Below are 21144 nucleotides of genomic sequence, written 5' to 3'. Positions count from 1 at the left end.
TACAATTAAAATGTAAATTAAATAATTCGTTAGCAATGCAGTTAATTTTTTAATGTTATTACTTGACCTTTGTCTAAACTACTTGTTTTGTAATACTATTGCAGAAATACTTGAACTCGGTCGCTTTTTTGTTTTTTTTTTTTTTGTAGCGCCCTGTTCTGTTTTATTAAAGAAAATATTCAGCTTAGGGAACGATAAAAAGCATTTATTGACGCTAATTGTATATATGTGGTGAAACATATTGCATTTTTGCATTTGTAATTTTATTCAAGTGAAATTATTTAAAAGATTTGTAAATAAACTAACTAGTGTATATAAAAGTCGAAGTTATAAAGCAATTTGTAATTTGAAAGTTTGCCATGTAATGAAGTTGAGTGTATTTCGTTATTTTCGGTATTCCTCGTGCTAGCATTTGGTATACAATAGTCAAGTACCTACTTTGTTTTAAAGTGACAAGAAAGATTTAATTAGCTTTCAATAATAGCAGTGCAATAAAATTTTTTGTCGGTCAAGTTGGCTGGCCAGTCTCGTTTGAGACTTACTGAATATAATATTTTAAAATAATGCGAGAATTTAAAGTGGTTGTATTGGGTTCGGGCGGTGTCGGCAAGTCTGCCCTTACTGTTCAATTCGTTTCCGGGTGCTTTATTGAAAAGTACGATCCCACCATTGAAGACTTCTACCGAAAAGAAATAGAGGTATGTTTAAGTTACAGAATTAACTTAATATTTGTTTCCAACGATTTCTTTCAAATAAGAAAGGTATAATATTATTAATTAGTTGGCCAATGATTATAAATATCTAAATATATAACAAAATATTATTTTAATTTCATTATAAACTAATTACAAAATAAATACATTACATATATTGTTTTTTTTTTGTGTAATGAAATAAATTAATAGAACGAAGGACAGGGGACATATTGCCTAAAAATCAACTCCCACATAAATTATAATGTATAAATTTTTCAAATTCTTATACCATTAATTATAATTTTATACTATTTTTTATACTGCGTTATTCTACGCGCTTACTTACGGAGATTACAAACTTTTTTCACAAATAGTTAGCAAACTACAGGGTCCGAAATTTTGCCCGATCTTCGTTGGAAATAAATTTGTTAAGATTTTATTCATATTTTAGATCCCTTAACGCCCTGATGACGCATTAAATATGCTTAGCAAGCCAAATCCATCACTATATCGAAGTAAATATATAGACGTACATAAAATACATATATGTAGTGTTACTGTTATTATGGTTTTTGTAAATCAAAACTTGTCTTCGACGGCTACCAGGAGTTTCAGAAAGCCTGATGTATTTCCATAAAGCGTGGTGTTAAGAACTGACTCAACTCCAAGATCCATTGGATGTTCTTTTGGACCTAACCAAAGCTGAGTTGTGACAGTGTCTTCTAGTGCAGCATTATTTTCTAACGTATCAAGTAAATGGTATTTTTTTCAATCGAATCTTTGAATTCACTAGATTATCCAAATGTTGTACCGACATAGAACTTAAAACAAATATATTTTTTGAAACTTGACTGAGCGCTTACGTGCTAAATTATTTTGTGTGTCTTAAATATCTATAGTACAACAAAAATTACTCTTTTAAATAGAACAACTAACTTCTTTTTACTGAATGAAATATTCGGATCACGATTTACCACCTCATGTTATTTCATATTTATAAGTCTCAAGAGTTTTGGACATAAAATTTATAATTGTAATACATTCAAACTGTTATTTTTGAAACTAATAAAAACCTATTCATTAATATCAATTTTATAATTATTCAGGTAGACAATTCGCCGTGCGTACTTGAAATTTTAGATACCGCAGGTACAGAACAGTTTGCATCAATGAGGGACTTATATATAAAAAATGGACATGGATTTATTGTAATGTATTCGTTGACAAACCATCAGACTTTTCAGGTAAATTAGATTATTGGAATACTTTTATAGAACTATTTTTTAAACTTATTGCAACCAAAAACTATCTTTTCAGGATATATCAAGCATGAAAAATGTCATAACAAGAGTTAAGGGAAGTCAACCGGCCCCAATTTTACTAGTCGCAAATAAAATTGATTTAGATTGCCAAAGAGAAGTTTCTACTGAGGAAGGTATTCAATTTAAGTCTAATTATATATTGATTTGTATATAAAACTTTACGTATTTATTATTAGGAAACGCTCTTGCTCGACAATGGGACTGTCCGTTTATTGAAGCATCCGCAAAAGATAGAATAAACGTAAATGAAGTGTTTGCAACTATAGTACGTGAAATGAATATGACACAGGAAAAACGCCAGAAAAAAAGTTACTGTTGTTGTACACTTTTATAGAAATATTAAAAAACGTATTAATATAAAATTAGCTCAAAAGTGTACGAGTAATTGTATTATTTTATTTTAATATATTTTGCTCTTAACTTACACTGATTTTCCAAGGCCATGCAAATATACGTATATAAAGGTTATTTGTATAACATTAACGAAAGACTGGAAATTCTTTAAAATAATATAAACCACTTAAATATCAACAGTTATTACCAGAGTCATGATGAGTGACGAGTTGAAAAAGTGTATGCGAAGAATAGAAAACTAAATTTGATAAGTGAATAATAAAATTTGAAATTTAAGGGAAATAATTCAATAATGACTATACTTTTTTAAATAAACTCCAAATTTTTTTAGTTATGTTTATAAAGTTTGCACTTTAGGAAAATATTTATGGAAGACAAGAGGATGTAGCCGGATTAACATTAAGTCCTCTTTATATGCACTTGCAGACAGGTTTTGATGGGAATAATGCCACTTGCATACAATGCACCAAATGTAAAAACTGTCAACAACTTTCGAACATACTCTCCATTTGCTAGACCCTGTAAACGTAGACCAAACTTTATAGCTCCTAGGACCCCGCAACATTTACACCGTCAAGACCCTATCCAGCTGGACCCGCACTGAATTCAACTTCTGAACCTCATCAACACCTTACCAGAGCTCTGGGAAAGTGATAAAGTATGTATATATTTAGCTGGACAATTCGACTTCAAATTCTCACCTTACGAGAGATCTGGATAAGCGAATACGCTGCACCTTTATGGGTCAGATCTAGTCAGACCGTAAGGTGATGTATCCAATATTTTTTATTATCTCTAAATTAGTGACGAGAATATAATTTTATTTATATATTATGCACTTATTGAATATCCTCTGTAAGTAGAATAAAAAAAATTAATTTGCATTGCCTAACCTGTTGTTGATTAGTACCCCCACACATTTTGCTTAAACTTTCCCGACATAAACAGCTAACGTCGTAATATACTCTCTGTTAAAACTGGCTCATAAGAACACTTATAAATTAGTATATACGATAACCTAACTTAAACCGCTCCCTTAACCGTCGAATTTTCCATAAATGTAAAAGGACGCGGATGTTGTGGATATTTAGCAAAGTATGTAATCTATATACAAATTCGGATGAGGAGTACGCTGCTTTTTCGAAGGAAAATTGTAGAATCCTCAATGACTGCAAATTTCGTATGATATTTTTCCTATATAATCTAGTTTCGTTACGTTGGTGTGACAAATATTCAAATAGTATTAATAAAACATGATTATTTTTGAAATTAAACTAATGCGAATTATTATTGTAAAAACCAAAACAAAATTATCGATAATTATCAACAAAGATTTCCGAGTTTAAACGCAGTATTTGCAAGGTTGTACATATTTGTCACCAATTTTGATTCGTTCAATTCCTTCGTGAGATCTACATATATGTATGTATGTACATATTTACTAGACCACGCCCTTTTCTTTAAAAATAGCTTTCATGCAGTTTAATACTTTTTGAGTTTATGTTTTAATTTGTTTGCTTTGTGTGTTCGTAATCACATTTTTTGAGTGACACAAAAACTTTTTTATGCATGTAAAACCGACTGAATATCATTAAAATAAAATCTAGAAATTTATATTTTTCTATAGCTTTCATACCATGAACTGTAATTTGTACCCTGGGCATATTCATAGGCATACTCATAACAAAGCATACATATGTATGCATGTAGTACATGCATATTTGTTTGTATGTGCATATGTACATACATAATTATAATATTGCAGTAGCCACTGATATCCAAAACATTTATTCATATACATATGTACGTAACTAGGAATAATATCATGGCAACAAGCTCAGCAAGTAAAATTATTTTATTTTCCATGACAACAGCTTAAAATTAATTTATGGGAATTTATGTATGCACATGCTTTACAGGTAGCAAAGAATTCGCAAGTGATTAATTTGAGAAAGTATTTACGATGTTACAGTTTAAAATAAAAAAATCCTGTACTTTTTACATTAAATTATTCATTTCTTTAAGTGTATATTTTTTACATTTCCTAAATCATATTTATTGCTTGGAAGCTCCGCAAATAAATCTCCCTGGACAGGGTATAATTGTTGGCACTTATCTAAAAATGTTCCGGGCTCAAAATATTAAAGCATATTTAGGAATCAGATATGCACGCGCTTTACGTTTTTCACCGCCCGAATTGGATATATCTGAATGGCAAGGAATTCTGAATGCAACAAAATTTGCACCTTTTTGTTGGCAAAATCCTTCCAATGTAAAAAACACAATATTGCATGAACTTCTTAGAAATAAAGTGATCGGAGACCATGATGTTACCTATGATGAAGATTGTCTGCATTTAAATATTTTCGTTCCAGATGGTAAGAGTACCTAACACGTACTATATTACATAATAATATATTACATAAAAATTTAGATACATATATTTTTTTTTTGTAAATTTAAACAAATGTAATTCAAGGATCTCCTGGTATTAAAGGATATGCTGTAATATTTTGGATTCATCCTGGAGATTTTTCTTATGGATCCCCAATAGACATTGAACCCTTCCAGATAGTTTTTAAGCAAAAAATAATAGTTGTAACGTTTTCATATCGTTTAAATATTTTCGGCTTTCTATCAACTGCGGATGGTGAAGCGCAAGGTAACTTCGGGTTAATGGATCAGTCTGCTGCATTGTTCTGGGTAAAAAAAAATATCAATCATTTTGGCGGAGATGAAAATAAAATAACAATAATGGGGCACTCCGCGGGAGCGGTTAGTGTTGGATTGCACTTAATATCTGATGAGTGGTCAAAAGGTGGTTATTCAGCGGCAATTATGATGTCTGGAAATCCAATAACTGACAAAGTGGTGCGTGATCCAAAAGTTTATAGTGAATCTTTGGACTCAATATCAACCTTATTTGGATGTAATAGAAGACCAACATCAATGTTATTATCATGTTTAAGAAAAGTTGATGCAAAAACACTGATTACAAATCTTCCAGCAGTAGAATGGGGGCCTGTAATCGATTATGGCCTTAGTAATACATCAGCTCACTTCATTAAAGATCACCCTCGCAAAATTTTCAAAGAAGGAAACTTTCAAAATGTTCCCATTTTAATTGGCGTAACTAATATGGAGGACATTCTCAATTTAGTTGATGACATAACAAACACTAAATTAAATGATGATGACTTTTTCCATGTCGTTGATGAAATAACTAAGCATGACCTTAAAGCTAATACTGAAAGTGATGAAAACTGTACAAATTCACAAATAATAATCGATGCTATAACCTATATGTATCCAACACAAAAAAAAGGAGTTGACGTTCTTAAAAAACTAACAAATTTCCATACAGACCGTATGTATATCGCACCGTTATTTTTTATGGCAGATATATTAGGCAAAGGAAATAAGGTGTTTGCGTATTTATTTACTGTTCGTCCTCAAACTCAATTCATTGACCTGCCCGAATGGGTAGGAGTACCAAAGTTTTACGATCAGATCTTTGTATGGGGCGTTCCCTATATGAACAATACAAACATTCTGAAAGAATGGAATTCCACAGACAAAAAAATATCGGATGTAGTGATGACAATGTGGGCGAACTTCGCGAAATCTACTGATCCAATTATTTCGAATGTATATGTCAAATGGAACTCATATAAAGCAGAAAACAATACTGTTTTAATAATAAATCAGAACTTTAATTCGGAACTGGTAAATAATATGCTTACCGTGAGATTTTGGAACAATTATTATCCAAGTTTAGTGAAGTTTGCGGCTAATTGCTGCGAAGTTGCAAATGCTGGAACCTCAATTTTTTTCAAAAATACACTTTCATTGACTTTCGCTTACAGTGTAGGAATTATTTCTGGACTTACAGTAATTAATATTTTTCTTATGAAATAAAATGTATATACACATCTGCTAAAAGTATAGAATAAAATAATAAATAGTAAATATTTATACACATGCATTCTTAGAAAAAAAATATGTATGTATGAACGAATAGAGCAATTCCATAAAATAACAATAAAAAATGTTTTTTATGTAAATAAGAATATGTACCACAATATTTTTATATTAAAAAATATATACATTCATTCTACCTCTATTAAATATAAGCTTTCGCAGATTAAAAACCTTATTTCCATAAACTAATAAAATGATATTACATTATATGTATGTACATGGGAACATTTTTTTTAAGTATTTAGCAAGCCCTTCCATTAAACACGATTACCAATAAGTGTATAAAATATGTGGCAAAATTAGCGGCAACTCAGTAAATTATTATTATCCATTTAATCCTTTAATGATCGAATAAGCAACGTTTTTTAGTATTCCTCACTGAAACTATAATGGATTGACAATTCGTAGCAAAATTTTGTAGTTGTTTGAATACATATTCCAAAAGAATTTTTGATTCAATTTATTATGAAACGGCCATCAAATTGTATCACCAGTACGCAGATTCAGCAATTGAAGGGATGCCTTAATTTATCACAAGGAGTGAAGATTAAAACGGAAATTCGACAAATGGTAAATCTACTACATTATCCAAAAACCTGCAACCTTGCCTACAGTGTAATTCAATTATTCTAGCTAACTGCTGTGAAAAACTACAATATCTACAACCAACAGACTATATAGGCATGCCTCAGAAATATTAGCGCAGCGTTATACCGTAGCGTAGTACCAGTTTGAACATCTAGTAAGTTTGTTCGATTGGCAGCTAATTCATATAGAAAAGCAACAAAGTCATCGAGTTGAATTCAATTCAAAAGACGTATGGGTGTGCTTAGACGCAGCAACTACTGTTGCGGCATCTCGAAATTTGAGGAAGAGGTAGCGTTCAGGGCATTTTGTACCCCTGAAACTTTATTGCAGCAAGTGTACCGAGTTGCTCGTATAAGATTTTGTTTGCATTTTTTTTTAATTATGAAATTTTGTTAATAGCGGCACTGGTGTTAATTTTTAATGAATAAATTATGAAATTTAAATATTGTTGTTTAGTTATTTTGTTTAGCGTACAAATATTCAAAATATTATAGAATTATTTTAGAAACTACCGTACCAAAATAAAATATCAACAAATTAGCTGAAGTGGGTTACATACTTACCTGAACGTAGTGGACAACGCCGGCAAGATTGTATATCAGTGGCTTATTCCGTTTTCAAAGTTATGTGCTGAACACATAGAAAACGAAAAGCGACGAGCGACGTCTGTCAAATATTAAAGTACACGCGTTCTTATGGGCACAGATTTTTTGACAACAGCACGACTACGCGACAACAGGCTTGTAGTTATCGTTGTCACTAAATTAAAAATGTTTCTAATTTTGGCGACGACAATTGACAGCTGTACAGTTGTCACTAATATCTGAAATGTAAAATTATAACAAATATGAAGTTATTTTGCCAGCAGAAACGTAAAATAGCTTTGATCATTTATAATGACAATCGATTATTTAAAAAAGAAATAAATCGCCCATTTTTACATTTTTTGCACAAATAATTTCACTTTAAACTAAATATGTAAATTTTATTGAAATGAAAGGTTTTAGTACGGCAACAATAAAATTGCTGTTTGATATGTCGCTGCCGTCTACAAAATTTTCAAGACGCTGGCTTCAAAGCGACATTTGTTATCAGCCGTCGCCACGTCGTGTCGTTTCGTCGGCTTTGTGTTCAGCACTTTATTTGTTTAGATATAAAATCGATTATTGTGTTATCGAAAACAATATAATTTTTAGTGTGCTTTGTATACATAAATGTATTATTCTCAACACAGTGATCTACTGTGATTCTCAATTTATTTTCGGTAAACATGGATTTCATAGATGATTTTATTGAGGAATACAGAAAAAATCCATGTCTTTGGAAGGCTGACTGTACAAATTTTAAAAATCGTACGAAGCGGCAAGAGGCGTATTTGAAATTAATAGAAGTAGCAGCAAAGCATGGAGAACATTACAATATTGAACGAACGAAGCAAAAAATTAATAATTTGAGATGTGCATTTCGACAACAATTAAAGAAGATCGTAGAGTCCAAGAACAAAGGAGAGAAGGATGAGCCCTACTGTCCAAAACGCAAATATTTTGAATCTTTGATGTTTTTAAAAGATGAGGAAAATCTGGAGAGGAAAACAAAGCGTTGCGGAGTCATAGGTCCGTCAAATGGTGATGAAATCATCGAAACGTGTGCTATGGAGCAAGATTGTATCGTTGAGGGAATCATGGAGTCGAATGTAGTAAGGAATAAATTGACGCAAAATATTTGCTCTTCAGATAGCACGGAGGCAGATCAGACTACAAAGTCGCTATCACAAAATGAAATTTTAGAGGAACAAACCATCGAAGAGAGTTTTACAGAATATAGCGACGATGTGTACAATAAAATAAATGACTTAATGCCGTCTGAAAGGGGGTTGAAAGATCAAAAAACATTTGAAACTGAAAAAGAGATGTCTTACCTATCAGAATCCAATAACACTCGAAAACGATCTTCGTCCACTTCGTCGCAATTATCAAAGGAAATAGAACCTGCTAACAAAAGAACGTATAAATTGGAGACATCTTCAATAGACCTGGAAAAAATTGTATCACTTGCTTGTAAAAATCATAACAGCAATATAGATGACCATTTCACGAATTTTGGAAAGGTCATTGCACACAAACTTCGGACGATGGACAATTCTCAAGCAATTTATGCTGAAAAAATTATCACAGATGTTTTGTTTCACGGTCAGATGAAAGTGTTAACTGTATCAAGCATAAAACAATTTTTAAATGTTAATTTCTCAGATTTGTGCGAAACCGTTCGATGTAACAAATAAACTATTTAAGCTAAAAAATAAGTATTTTCTCCTTTAAGAGCAATAGAAATGTCAATTATTTATTGTATATATAAATCTGGGTCTGATAATTTTGACAGCTCATTTATTTTTCTTCATTTAAAATTAAATGTACAATACACTTACTTCATTTCAAGATTTGTTATAAAGATATATTTATTTTCAAACTATACTTAAAATTTAAAATCAGTTGATTACCGCTGAAATTATGTGGATAAAACTTGTATAATCCAAAAGGACGAAACGTTCGAAATTTTAATTTATCTTATACCAGTCCAAAGTGTCAGGCTTCGTTGCAGTTGCATTCAACATGCTGTGAACATCACTGAACATTTCATTGCATATATTATCTTCAAGCTAAAATTAATAAACATAATTCTACCTTATTAATTTATTTATGACGTTTTATATTATACATCACCTGTAGTGAAGATACTAGATTATCTGGGCAATCTATGCCACTTAAGGCATTTAGGCTACCTGATTCTAATAAAAAAATAATAATGAACAGTAATTATAATTGTAGAATAATCGGTAAGACAATATAAAAAGAACACAAGAAAAGAGAAGAATAACGGGATAGATGTAAAAAAAGTGGAGTTTCTTAAATAAATACAATTTTTGTTTTAACTATTATACTACAATTTTATAAACAAATTAAATAATTACCACTTATACAATCCATACTGTCATCAATATTCGGCATTAAATCCGCTGTAGTGGAGAACGTATTTGAAGACAAACTCAAACCACTATCACTTGATTCCTGCCTGGCATGATTGTCACCGGATAAAAATGGGTCCATTTGAAGACTACCATTTTGTCTAGTCAAAGAACTCTATAAGGAACCGTAATAAAAAATATGTCACTAAATATTTGAATATTTAATGGATCCAACCTGCTCAGAACTTGGTTTAAAATAATCCTGCTCCTTTTCGATATGTTGAATGTTCAACCAAGATGGACCCGGTTTTTGCGATTTCACCGGTTTTTGTAAAAAATCGGCTGTAATGATAATTTTAAATGGAATTAGGAAAATGCAAGCATTTCCATGCAAATAAAATGGAGTATTATTAAAATCATTGGTATTACAAATATAGAGCCCGATGTTAAGGTTATTTCATAAGTTTAATTTAGATACGCATTGTATTTCTTATAACTTACGTATTCGGGGATCATTCCACGATGTTGTTCGATTTACGTGGTTAATAAAGTAAACATCTCCAGATTCTGTGTAAGCTTGTTCCCATCCCTCTGGAAGAGGACCCAAATTATCGGCCAAATTAACGGATTCTTTGCTTTTCAAATTTACTAAAAAGAGAAATTATTATTCGTTGAAGATACAATTTATCAGAACCAACCATTATGAGAAAGACCGTCTTGAAATATTTGCTGCTTCAACTGTATTCTTGGATCTTCCCATTGTGTTGACTTTGTAGTATGGCTATAATAATAAATATACATGCATATATATTAATAATTATTCGAATACTTTAAATACGATAAGCAGTCTTTTCTATTCATAAAAAAATAATGAAATTTTAAGAGTATAAATTCTTTCTACCAAATTCCAATCAGTTCATAATTAACCAATAAATATAAACATAACACATAATCCCACAGACATCGTACAAACAAATATATTATATATACATGCACATGTACATATGTACATTGTAAGCTACATATTGCATGCAGAAAAATACATATAATTTTAGTAATTTTTGATATGTTAATTGTAAATGTTATAATATCCTCCTTAACAAACTGGAAAATAAAAATAGTATATTAAATAATTATAAAAAAATATTTAATTGTTAAAATTATTCCAATTACTACACACGGTATACTATTCTGTTAGGAAGGAAGCAACATTGAGAATTGTTTGCTTCGTAGTATTACTATTTTAGTTACTCGGAAAAAGTATATGAATAATAGTGAATCAATATATTCTAACAATTAATTTTTTTAAAAACAATTAAATGTCACGAAACTCTCTAAAAAAAAGCATATTGAACAACAACATATCAGAATGTGGTCTTCCTTAGATAGCAAAATAAAATAGAAATTATTCCAACTACAATAATAAAGAAAACTACAATAAAAGTTAAACCGTTCTCATATGAAAGCTTAATTTAAATTTTAACAATATAGCGAGTTTATTGTATAACAAATTTAAAAATGATGTTTTAAGATATTTGCATGTATCTAGTTAAATGTATATGAAAATAAAATTAAGTGTAATTGTATCCGAAACCTGTTTCCAATAGTCATATCGCGGAAATGTAGGTGTAAATGTATTTGGAAAGCAAATAAATTACAAGTTTTGAAAATCAGAAAAAAATAACTACAAATGAAAATAAATGTAACATCTATAGGTACAATCTAGATTAATAACTATTATTATATTAATATATTGCATTAAATAAATTTAATAATACTTACTTTAAATAATAAATCTGACCATCATTAGTTTTGGCTTGTTCCCATCCTGGAGGCAATGGTCCCAATTCGTTTTGTAATTGTATGGTACTGACAACATCATAAGATCTTTGTTTCATATGAAATGTCTGAATTGTATTTGGGGCATCCTTAGTCACTGACTGATCTACTTGCTCCATACGGACTCCTGAACCAGCATTAACACCAGGGGGAAATGGTACAGCTCCTGCCGTAAAAACAGGTCCTATTCCATCTTGAATACATGCACCTGTTTCCATTACATTTCCAATTATATTGTATGTTTGTTGAAGCGAAGCTGGACTACTATGCGCACGGGAGTGAGAAATCGAGAGTCTATTCGCTGTTACTTGTGGTTGTGTTATTGTCGCTGGAACTGCGGCGATAGAGCTCGTTGATATATTCCCTTGGCTAACATTCGGTTGTGAACCAGTATCGTAAGCAGAATCAGCACTATTTGCTCGCGAATGTGCAACAGAAGGCGATCGAGATGCAGTTGCAGGTGGTTTAAAGAAGGACTCTGGGAGTTGACGCATTCGGAAAGGCACTTGAAGTGGACATTTTGACTCTGTCGGGTTTAATACGCTATCAAATAATGCTTGTAAATTATTATCGGAATCTTGATCTATACGAACAACCAAGTTATTCGACTCTTTAGATGTAGATCTTTCTTTTTCTTTTGCATTGCCTTTATTAAGACTAACCACTGTTTTGCTTAAAGACATTTTTACTGCAAACAATAAAAAATAATATCCACTGGTAAATTTTCGAGCAACACAATTTTGTGTTGTGCATGTACCAATTGAGAATCTTAAAATGGCGGTTGTATGGTTTATTCCAACCTTAGCTTGCTGCCATCGTATACAACCAAACGCAATTATTCGGCTACTATTTAAATACGCGTTCTTCAGCTTTTTACAATATTTATCTTGAAAATACACTGGAGTATACTTTTCTCCCTATTTTTTAATTACTTTATGAACTTTTAACAAAAAAAATTGACAAACTATTAAGAGTATAGCATATTATATCGTATAGAGTTACCAACGTTTTGTTTTGCAGACTACCTACGATCTTGACTTCCTGTTGCTGAAACTTGAAGACCTGTTCTCAATACAATATGCATTGCTCATTTATGAGTTCAGTTTTAAGAATCTATACCGTACTAAGTGTGGTCACTATTAGAATAATAATACTACATAAATCTAGATTCGAATCTATATGGTTGATACATAACAAAAATTTGTATTTTATTTTGGAACAATTTATTATAGAATATATAATATATATGTTTTATTACATAACGGTATAACAACTTTTAAAATTATGTCAACAGCTTCGAACTTCCTGGCCAATTTTTTTTCTTTCTGTAAAAATATCAAAACTTCATTACTTATTATTATCACACAATTCTAGATAGAAACAAAAAAACTGATTTATCATAGAATAAATGCTTTTGCTCAGATCATATTAAATACGTAAATTTCGAGCAGTGGTTGTGTATGCATATGTTGTATATCGACTTTATCTCATAAAAACATATGTTTTCAAGTTATATGTCATTGTCTCCTCTGTTATGTAGTTTAAATATATTTCATATTATGAAGTCAAACCGAAAAATTTGAAGAACTCATTAGTTTCAGATAAATTTTTCACAAACTTATCGACTTCAGAAATTTTTGATTTTATTATCACATTCCCATTTATTGGTGTAATGTTTTTGGAAATGGGATGGTCTTGTAGTAGATATGTTAAAATTATTGCTGTAATTGGAACTATTTTTACATTGGATTACGTTGGAATCTTCAAACATTATCACGAGTTAGATTATGAGCGATATTTTGATTACCCATCTGGTCCACCCAGTGAAAATAATTATAAATTTATCAATAATCCTTCAGGAAAGTGCAAAGTACCACCCAAGTTAATAATAATTATAAAATCTGCTGCCGAAAATGTTTTGCGTCGTAATACCATTCGCCGCACTTGGGGTTATGAACAACGCTTCTCTGATGTGGAAATAAGGCGTGTGTTTTTACTTGGCATTAGTGAAGATATAAAAATCAATACTATTTCAAAAAACGAGTCTTTAAAATTCAATGATATTGTTCAGATTGACTTCATTGATGCTTATTTCAACAATACCATTAAAACATTTATGGGTATGAAATGGGCTCTTAGCCATTGCAATAGTGAGTTTTTCTTTTTTGTGGATGATGACTATTACGTGTCAACAAAAAATTTATTGAAATATATTTCCAATCCTGACTTGTATCCGAAAACTGATCCAAATAGTCGCATTACAGGAAATGAAAAAAATGAATTATTTTCTGGCTTTGTATTGCAAACACCACCTCATAGACATAAATTTAGTAAATGGTACGTGCCTCTAAGTGAATATCCGTTTGATTTGTGGCCTCCGTATATAACTGCAGGAGCATTTGTTTTAAATCGAAATGCTCTACTCAAGTTATTTAATGCTGGTAGCCATTTGAAAAGATTTAGGTTTGATGATATTTTCTTAGGAATAGCAGCTTTAAAAGCTAATTTAACTCTTAAACACTGTGAAATGTTTTATTTCAACAAACCAAAATACGAAGGACCTACAAGCTACCAGTACATTGTTGCGTCACATGGATTTCAAAATGGCAAAGAATTGGAAACTATTTGGAATGAATGCCGGTCCGCTGGTTTTGCATGATTAATATAAAAATAGATTATATAATTAACAAAATTCAAACTAGTATTTTTTGTATATGCAGAAGGCGTAGCAAGGAATTTTTTCCGCATTTTAATTTGTCAAAATGGAAAAAATTATATTTACTTGTTGTAGTCGATGGTAAAACATATGCATATACATATGTATATAAGTGGAAAGGTATTTGTTATAACTTGTTTAAATTTGTAAATAAAAATATTATGTAATTACTATACAACGGATGTTAAATATATCATATATCGGTTATTAATTTAGCAATCAGACCAATATGACTAAAAAAATTGTTTTGTAGTATGCGTGTAAGTATATACATGTATACAAATTTAAATCTATAGTACAATGTCAAAATATTCGAATTGATGATGTCTAATTGTTATATCAGATTTAATTGTGTATAGAACATAAAATCAAAATTAAATCCCTGTGCTTTGTGCCTAATATATAATCCTCGGTTAAATCTGATTTTTGATATTCTAAATAAGAAAACTGATGTTCAAAATGTTTATAAATATATTTTTTAAATGCTCATCTTCATTATAATTATTGCATTTCAAATCAATAATTTATTACACTAATATTAAAATAACACAAACTATGGGCGAATGTTTTTGATTTTGTTAGTGTTACATATGTATTTTTTAATTCTCTTTTAACATATTTATACTTAATTGCGCTATGACAATATTTCTTATAAATGTTTTTTCTTTGTCGGTAAATTAACTTTTCCGAGTTTTAAACATATTTACAATCATCACTAATCCGACACCGTTTTACTTTTGATACATAACTATATGTATAACAATATAAAATTAAAAATGAGAACGTATTATATCTAATACCAGCGAATGTATTTTTATGCAAATTAAGATTGTGTTAGAAGTGGGACATATAAATATAACGTTTGAAATCGCTAATCACCTTTCAAACGTTTAGCAAATTCTACTTGTTGTAATTCCCTCCATTCCTTCTTTGGTTTCATTCTCTTTAATTGCCCATCCCAAACTAAATCTACTAGTCCGCCTTGTTTAGCTATAACACTTTTGACACGATTTGCAAAATCTATAGCCGACTCGCCTTCTTGTCTATACATAGGCGGCAAGTACCAAACATCACAAACGATAGCCCAAGAAGTCATCATCATATATAAATACTGCATCATTGAGTATTTTGAGCTATTCCAAAACGCATCTCCAAAACGTGGGTCATATCTGCAAGTAGTGATTAAATATGCAATATGTTATGAGTATACGGCATTCAATATATACATATATATTTATTTATATTGACAGATTAATGTCAATATCACCACTTACTTAATTGCTACGGGATAAATAACTCCACCCACTTCAAAACTTCCTTTCTTAAACTGCATAACAGATGTATTATTAATACAAGTACCCTCTGGGAATATCAAAATAGGAGGATTATTTGGATTTGATACATGTTGTTTAAGACGTTCAGCTACTGCATGTCGATCCTTGGCTTCTCCCCTTTCAAACCAAATATGAGGCGATGCCCTTGCTAACGCACGTTGCAGCAAACCCAAAAATCCACCGTGACGTTGACCAATCTTGAAAAAACATTAAACAATTTTATCATTCTGAATTTGCAAATCAACGATCCACATGGAATGGAATGGTTGAAACAGGTATACAAATGCATTTGTATATAATTATAACGTGCAATTTAATAAAATAGAAAATATCAATCCATTTGTTCCGCTGCTACTAACTGTGGCTAATAGACCGTTGAAAGCCTTCCAAAATCACCGTTTTTGCATATATATATACATGTAAACTATAAACAGATTCAAATTGCTCAGCGACCATTATCGAACATATAGATCTTATATACTACGACATTCGAGCTATAAAGCCAGCGAATTTTGATTACTTTTCATTCAATACATACTCATATATGTACATGGTGCATCATATTTTGAGAGAAACTCTGTTTCAATAAAGCATGCTTAGCAAATTGATTATGTTTATATTAATTACCAATACAAAACTTCGAACAAACTTAACGTAATTTAGACATAAACAGCTAACAGTAAACATTAAATATCTGAATAATACAAGCATTTATCTGTATGAAGGTAGCCCAAACATATTTCACTTATTTATATAGTCATATGTACATATATGTATGTATCTTTTAATGGCTTATTAACGATGGCGTTTAGAGTTTACTTTTTTTACTATAATCAAATTACTTATTTTGTCAATTTTAAATGGTCTAAATAATTATTAAACAATTTTAAACGAAAATAAATAATCGCATAAATTAAATGGAAAGCGATTAACATTAGCAGTCAAACGGTTGCCTAGTGATTACTATACTCGTGCTAGTTATCTTAGATTTGTAAGATAGTACCATTAAAAAAACATACATACATATGTACATATTTTCAGAAATACTGAGCGGCTACTTTTGCAATTCACTTAAAAACTATAAATGTGTAGCATGTAGAAAGTACAGAAACAAATGTTTGAACCGCACTCATGTTTCGATTTTGCTAATTAAAGAACTATTTGAGTTTTTATAAATAATTATTTTATGACTAATCTTATACATATGAAACATTTTCAATTTTCATATCTTTTCGATTACATATCTACTATTTGATTAGCAAATAAACCTCCAAAAGCGATATCTTAAATATTGCGTAGCAAACGTATGTACAGTTGTTGATCTCCTTTTTACACTGTTTTTATTGGCTCGTTTTTTTACACGGTGTTTTTGTACACCTCCTAGTTACCATTTTTACACGGTTTTACTTTTATTACTTTTTTGCAATAAAATCCAAATACCATACGTCAATACGTCACAATACATTGCTGTATAATTATATAAATTCAAAATTAGGTTTAAACGAAAAATTACAAATTTATATTTAAAAGCCGGTAAAAAGGTTGCAACAATTTCAATACGTAAACAAATAAATGAAGCTGTATAAGAAAGTAAGGAAAAAAAAGATACAGCGATTAATGACGGATTTTTAATCATAAGCGTAACATACATATTTACGTGAACTTTGTTTGTTCTTTCTAACAGTAATATGTAAATAAACATATACATATATAATATCAGAAAAGTCTACAACAACAACAGTGTAAATTCTCACTGTACGAATAGATAGATTTCCATGTAAAATTTGATATTTTTTACACTCTCTCTTTTCTTTTTTTCACGTTTTTTTTTAATTGGTTCTAATAGTGAGTTTTATATAAAAATTTTATTTTTTGCACGGGTAATTTACTGTCCCAGTTAACCGTGAAAAACGGAGATCAACTGTATATGATTTTTTTTTTTAAGAAATTTAAAATTCAGCCTATGGGGCACTTCATGCCGGTTTTAACTGTCGACAAATGTGTTACCGAATCCATATATATAAATTTATTCAACACTTACCAGAGAATAGGTTTTATCACACATAAGTACTAACACATCAATTGGGCTGGTATGATTTGCCACACAAATTCCATTTGTGGGTCGGTTTTCCACATTATGATAATAAATGACGGCTGATATTGCACTGGACAGTACCGAAAAGCAATGACCAAGCACTTGGTCTACCATTCGTCGTTTATATTCACCATCTTTAATATATCCAACTATGGCCGTACAAACAGTCAACCAAACTACCTAATGAATTGCACAGAACACAAAAGCCATTTACATTAAAACGTACACAAGCAATTGACGGAACAATTTGACATAATGTAAAATAAAAATGTATGTATGAACACTTGAATTATGACAAATATATAACAAATTGTTGATGATTGGCTCTTAAAACATATAGACTGGTTGGAATAAATGGGTTTTCTCACCAAAGAGAAAGTACAGTCAGTTGATAGTATAGCGACGTCCAAGGGAGATGTGTGATTCGCTACACAAAAACCAGAACCTTTTGGTTTGTATTCTGTATTGTGGAATGTAATTACAGCTGATAAAGAACGAGTCATTAGGCGAAAAGTAATTTTAAAAGATAAATCTGCACAAGGATGTCGAAGAAATTCGAAGGGGATCATCGCAACAAGACTGTTAGCAACAACTGCAACATAAACCTAAGAATATAGGATATTTTAAGTTAATGGAATTCCTCTGAGGTGAAAGTTTTTAGCTTTTTATTAAGTCCAGTATTGTTCATTATTGATATCAATGACTGTTAATAATAATAAAGTTAATTATATTCCATATGTACATCACGTATTTAGTCATAGGTGTTCAGGTGTTTTTAATATTAGAACATGTGCCCTACAGATTATATAAAACTGTCCAATAATGTAGTAATAAACTCAAGAAAATTTACTATGATTTCGTATACTTTTATATTTGTATACATATAACCTGTTTTCACTTTAAATAATCACAATTTTCTTTAGTCGAACAATAAACAAAATTAGTAATATTTTAGAAGAGTTTTCAGCTTTTCATTGGTAAGTATAAATTTTAACGGTTGTGCCGTAAAAATAATGTTTACTTTTAATAACTGAACGCATCAGCAATCAATTAATGGCGTAGAGCAGAATAGTGAAAATTAAGGTCAGTTTACTTATGTTCTGTACAGATATTCATAAGAAAATACGAAATTAATATATAAACGCTTTGATTAGTTAACATATACATGTGAACCGTATAAATCGTACATATCTATTGTAAACATTTAATTGTATATTGCAATACTAAGAATCAGTTCGTTTAGATATGACATTTTTTTTTATGGATTTTTTTTTTAATTCGGAAATTCGAGTTTCAACGCCTGCCTATATTTAGGGAGCTTTTTGTACACCAGGTCTTTATGTACTTAAAGCGGATTTCATCGGAATAAAATCGAAAGAAAAATACCAATATGTTGAAATTTAAATTATCCTTCACAATCGCAAATGTTCATTGGATACGTTTAACATAATATAGTTTTGTACGATTGTAATAAATTCAAAAACTTACACCAACAAAACAAACAAAAACTCGTAGAGGCATCAAAATGAAGTAACGAACAGCAAAGCCTGTCATCCATATTAATGTTATCTTCCACGATATAAACTCATAGTGACGATTAGTACGTGTTAGCAGGTTCCAGCTTTTTAATTCCTCCGCTTCAAAACGAGATGTCACCTCATCTTCGATAATAGATTCAACACCTGCTTTTATGTAATCTAGACATTTTTCCAAGTTGAATCGAATTTCCTCCTAAAAATATAAAGTTTTTTTTAACTATTTATTACGAGTAGCCTAACGTAAGTGGTGTATCCTAATAAAATACATATTGCATTAAGTTATCTTTAAATTAAAATATTTCAAGTAGACCCATAGTGCGTAATTCTGTAATGTCTAATTTAAAGAAACAGAATATTATTAATGATAAATAAAAGTTACAAAATGATGAAATGCGTGATAAAAATTTGTTATCGATGTTCAAAATTTTAGCAAAAACGTCAATTTTTTTAACATAGTTAAACCATTAATTGACTAAATATAATAAATGTATTCCAATTTTAATTTCAATTTTACACCTATGGTGCATAATATATTTAATAATTTCACTTTATTATTTGGTAGACTTACATCTTTTGGAGAATTTTCTATATCAGAAGCCGTAGGCTCGTTCGATGTAGGAAGAAGGACACTATCTCTACTAATTAGTGTATTGCCGTTTGTAGTGGGTATAGTTCTTCCACTTTTTTTGCTATAAGTTGGGTTAATGTCATCAAGCTTCCTGTCCTGTGGGTTATTTAAACTCGTTTCACCATCTTGTTTCTGACGCTCTTTAGCAGCAGACTCAATGCTTAGTCGCCCGAACTATAATATACACATATTAATGAAAATATAATAAACTTGTTCAAGGCAAAATCTATCCTATAATATTGTGGTATAAAATTTATCTCAAGTCGTATAAGTTAAAAGTCCATTATTTTCCTTAACTAAGCTATCAGTAAATTCGTTATATTGTACCTTGATCTATTCTTATCGTTACTGCTAGTAAATATCTAAACAATTCACGACTTACCTCAAATATCTTTAATAAAAGTTTTACGTATGCTCTGCGTACACCGACCGATTTATTCACAGCAGACAAAATTATCAAAAACGAAATAAATACAATAAAAGGAATGCAAAAAAAGTCCAAAATCGCTGTCCAAATCATTTTCCCTCCTTTTATTCAACTAGGAAGATTTAACTTCTGTTAAATACTTTCCAACCAAGATTCAACTTCAACTAAAATCTCGAGAATTTATTTCTGTCGAACAGTAAACATCTTGCCAATATCAGTCTTTAAAAATTGGAGTAGTGCTGCCGGCCTTACATAATTGTTAGTAATCATTACGACGATTAGTGCTAGTACGATATTAATCGTTTAATTTTCCGAATATATATATATAGTAACTATAATAAAATTCTATTCAATTTTTTCCAAAATTATAATAAATGGTTATTAGGAATTCAATTATTTATATTTTTTATAGTATCAGCAATTTAATTCATTGTCATAGATTACTGATTAATTTTCTGTTATAAGTCCGGTATTGCAGTACAATGATCGAATATCGATAACATTTTTGGTTATTGACACATCGATTGACCGATTGAAAATTTTTTTTTATCTTACTTCATACTGCATTAATTCGATTGAAGAATATACTGATAAAATATTAGCGCAACTAAAAACTAGGCAGAGCTGTTTCATGTGCCGATTTAATGTAAAAGGTGGAAAAAATC

General features: G+C 30.3%; 6 protein-coding genes and 2 long non-coding RNA genes across 12 annotated transcripts; 5 read left to right on the top strand and 3 right to left on the bottom strand.

The window, feature by feature from the left end:
* The first annotated feature begins 190 nt into the window (after window positions 1–190).
* On the top strand, window positions 191–2395 carry LOC105213417 (ras-related protein Rap-2c). The gene is made up of 4 exons (XM_011186238.3): window positions 191–698; window positions 1802–1939; window positions 2013–2130; window positions 2194–2395. Exons 1-4 carry the CDS (start codon window positions 564–566, stop codon window positions 2349–2351), a joined length of 549 nt encoding a protein of 182 aa, XP_011184540.1. The 5' UTR covers window positions 191–563; the 3' UTR covers window positions 2352–2395.
* Window positions 2396–2481: 86 nt separating this feature from the next.
* LOC128922687 (uncharacterized) lies at window positions 2482–3203 on the bottom strand. Its single transcript, XR_008471867.1, has 2 exons — window positions 3073–3203; window positions 2482–3013 (listed from the first exon to the last, which is right to left on the bottom strand). It is a non-coding gene; the product is annotated as an uncharacterized LOC128922687 (long non-coding RNA).
* A 1131-nt stretch (window positions 3204–4334) lies between these two features.
* Window positions 4335–7672, top strand: LOC105213418 (cholinesterase). Of its 2 annotated transcripts, XR_008471865.1 has the most exons (3): window positions 4335–4749; window positions 4851–6922; window positions 6986–7671. XR_008471865.1 is itself a non-coding variant. In XM_011186239.3 (2 exons), exons 1-2 carry the CDS (start codon window positions 4335–4337, stop codon window positions 6287–6289), a joined length of 1854 nt encoding a protein of 617 aa, XP_011184541.1. In that variant the 3' UTR covers window positions 6290–7672. The 2 variants fall into 2 exon arrangements, 1 of the variants encoding a protein (XP_011184541.1); XM_011186239.3 differs by having other exon boundaries at window positions 4851–7672.
* Window positions 7673–8116: 444 nt separating this feature from the next.
* LOC105213420 (uncharacterized) lies at window positions 8117–9652 on the top strand. Its single transcript, XM_011186241.3, has one exon. It carries the CDS (start codon window positions 8211–8213, stop codon window positions 9219–9221), a length of 1011 nt encoding a protein of 336 aa, XP_011184543.2. The 5' UTR covers window positions 8117–8210; the 3' UTR covers window positions 9222–9652.
* On the bottom strand, window positions 9308–12756 carry LOC105213419 (transcriptional coactivator yorkie). 2 transcript variants are annotated; one of them, XM_029041093.2, is made up of 8 exons: window positions 12499–12756; window positions 11685–12429; window positions 10601–10683; window positions 10404–10550; window positions 10138–10244; window positions 9909–10077; window positions 9661–9725; window positions 9308–9596 (listed from the first exon to the last, which is right to left on the bottom strand). In XM_029041093.2, the coding sequence occupies exons 2-8, from the start codon at window positions 12422–12424 to the stop codon at window positions 9495–9497; spliced, it is 1413 nt and encodes a 470-aa protein (XP_028896926.2). In that variant the 5' UTR covers window positions 12425–12429; window positions 12499–12756; the 3' UTR covers window positions 9308–9494. The 2 variants fall into 2 exon arrangements, with proteins under 2 accessions (XP_028896926.2, XP_011184542.2); XM_011186240.3 differs by having other exon boundaries at window positions 11685–12755.
* Window positions 12757–13377: 621 nt separating this feature from the next.
* LOC105213421 (beta-1,3-galactosyltransferase brn) lies at window positions 13378–14672 on the top strand. The gene has a single exon (XM_011186242.3). The coding sequence runs from the start codon at window positions 13414–13416 to the stop codon at window positions 14398–14400; it is 987 nt and encodes a 328-aa protein (XP_011184544.2). The 5' UTR covers window positions 13378–13413; the 3' UTR covers window positions 14401–14672.
* Window positions 14673–15021: 349 nt separating this feature from the next.
* LOC105213422 (glycerol-3-phosphate acyltransferase 3) lies at window positions 15022–20713 on the bottom strand. Of its 3 annotated transcripts, XM_054234063.1 has the most exons (7): window positions 20435–20713; window positions 19993–20226; window positions 19375–19617; window positions 18255–18491; window positions 17833–18066; window positions 15732–15988; window positions 15022–15626 (listed from the first exon to the last, which is right to left on the bottom strand). In XM_054234063.1, the coding sequence occupies exons 1-7, from the start codon at window positions 20570–20572 to the stop codon at window positions 15329–15331; spliced, it is 1641 nt and encodes a 546-aa protein (XP_054090038.1). In that variant the 5' UTR covers window positions 20573–20713; the 3' UTR covers window positions 15022–15328. The 3 variants fall into 3 exon arrangements, with proteins under 3 accessions (XP_054090038.1, XP_011184545.1, XP_011184546.1); XM_011186243.3 differs by lacking the exon at window positions 17833–18066 and having other exon boundaries at window positions 20435–20712; XM_011186244.3 differs by lacking the exon at window positions 18255–18491 and having other exon boundaries at window positions 20435–20712.
* On the top strand, window positions 18014–18491 carry LOC114804146 (uncharacterized). The gene is made up of 2 exons (XR_003752405.2): window positions 18014–18156; window positions 18227–18491. It is a non-coding gene; the product is annotated as an uncharacterized LOC114804146 (long non-coding RNA).
* Window positions 20714–21144: the final 431 nt, after the last annotated feature.

Source organism: Zeugodacus cucurbitae, chromosome 6, assembly GCF_028554725.1.
Source record: "Zeugodacus cucurbitae isolate PBARC_wt_2022May chromosome 6, idZeuCucr1.2, whole genome shotgun sequence".
Lineage (NCBI taxonomy): Eukaryota > Metazoa > Arthropoda > Insecta > Diptera > Tephritidae > Zeugodacus > Zeugodacus cucurbitae.
This window is presented reverse-complemented; position numbering and strand designations above follow the sequence as displayed.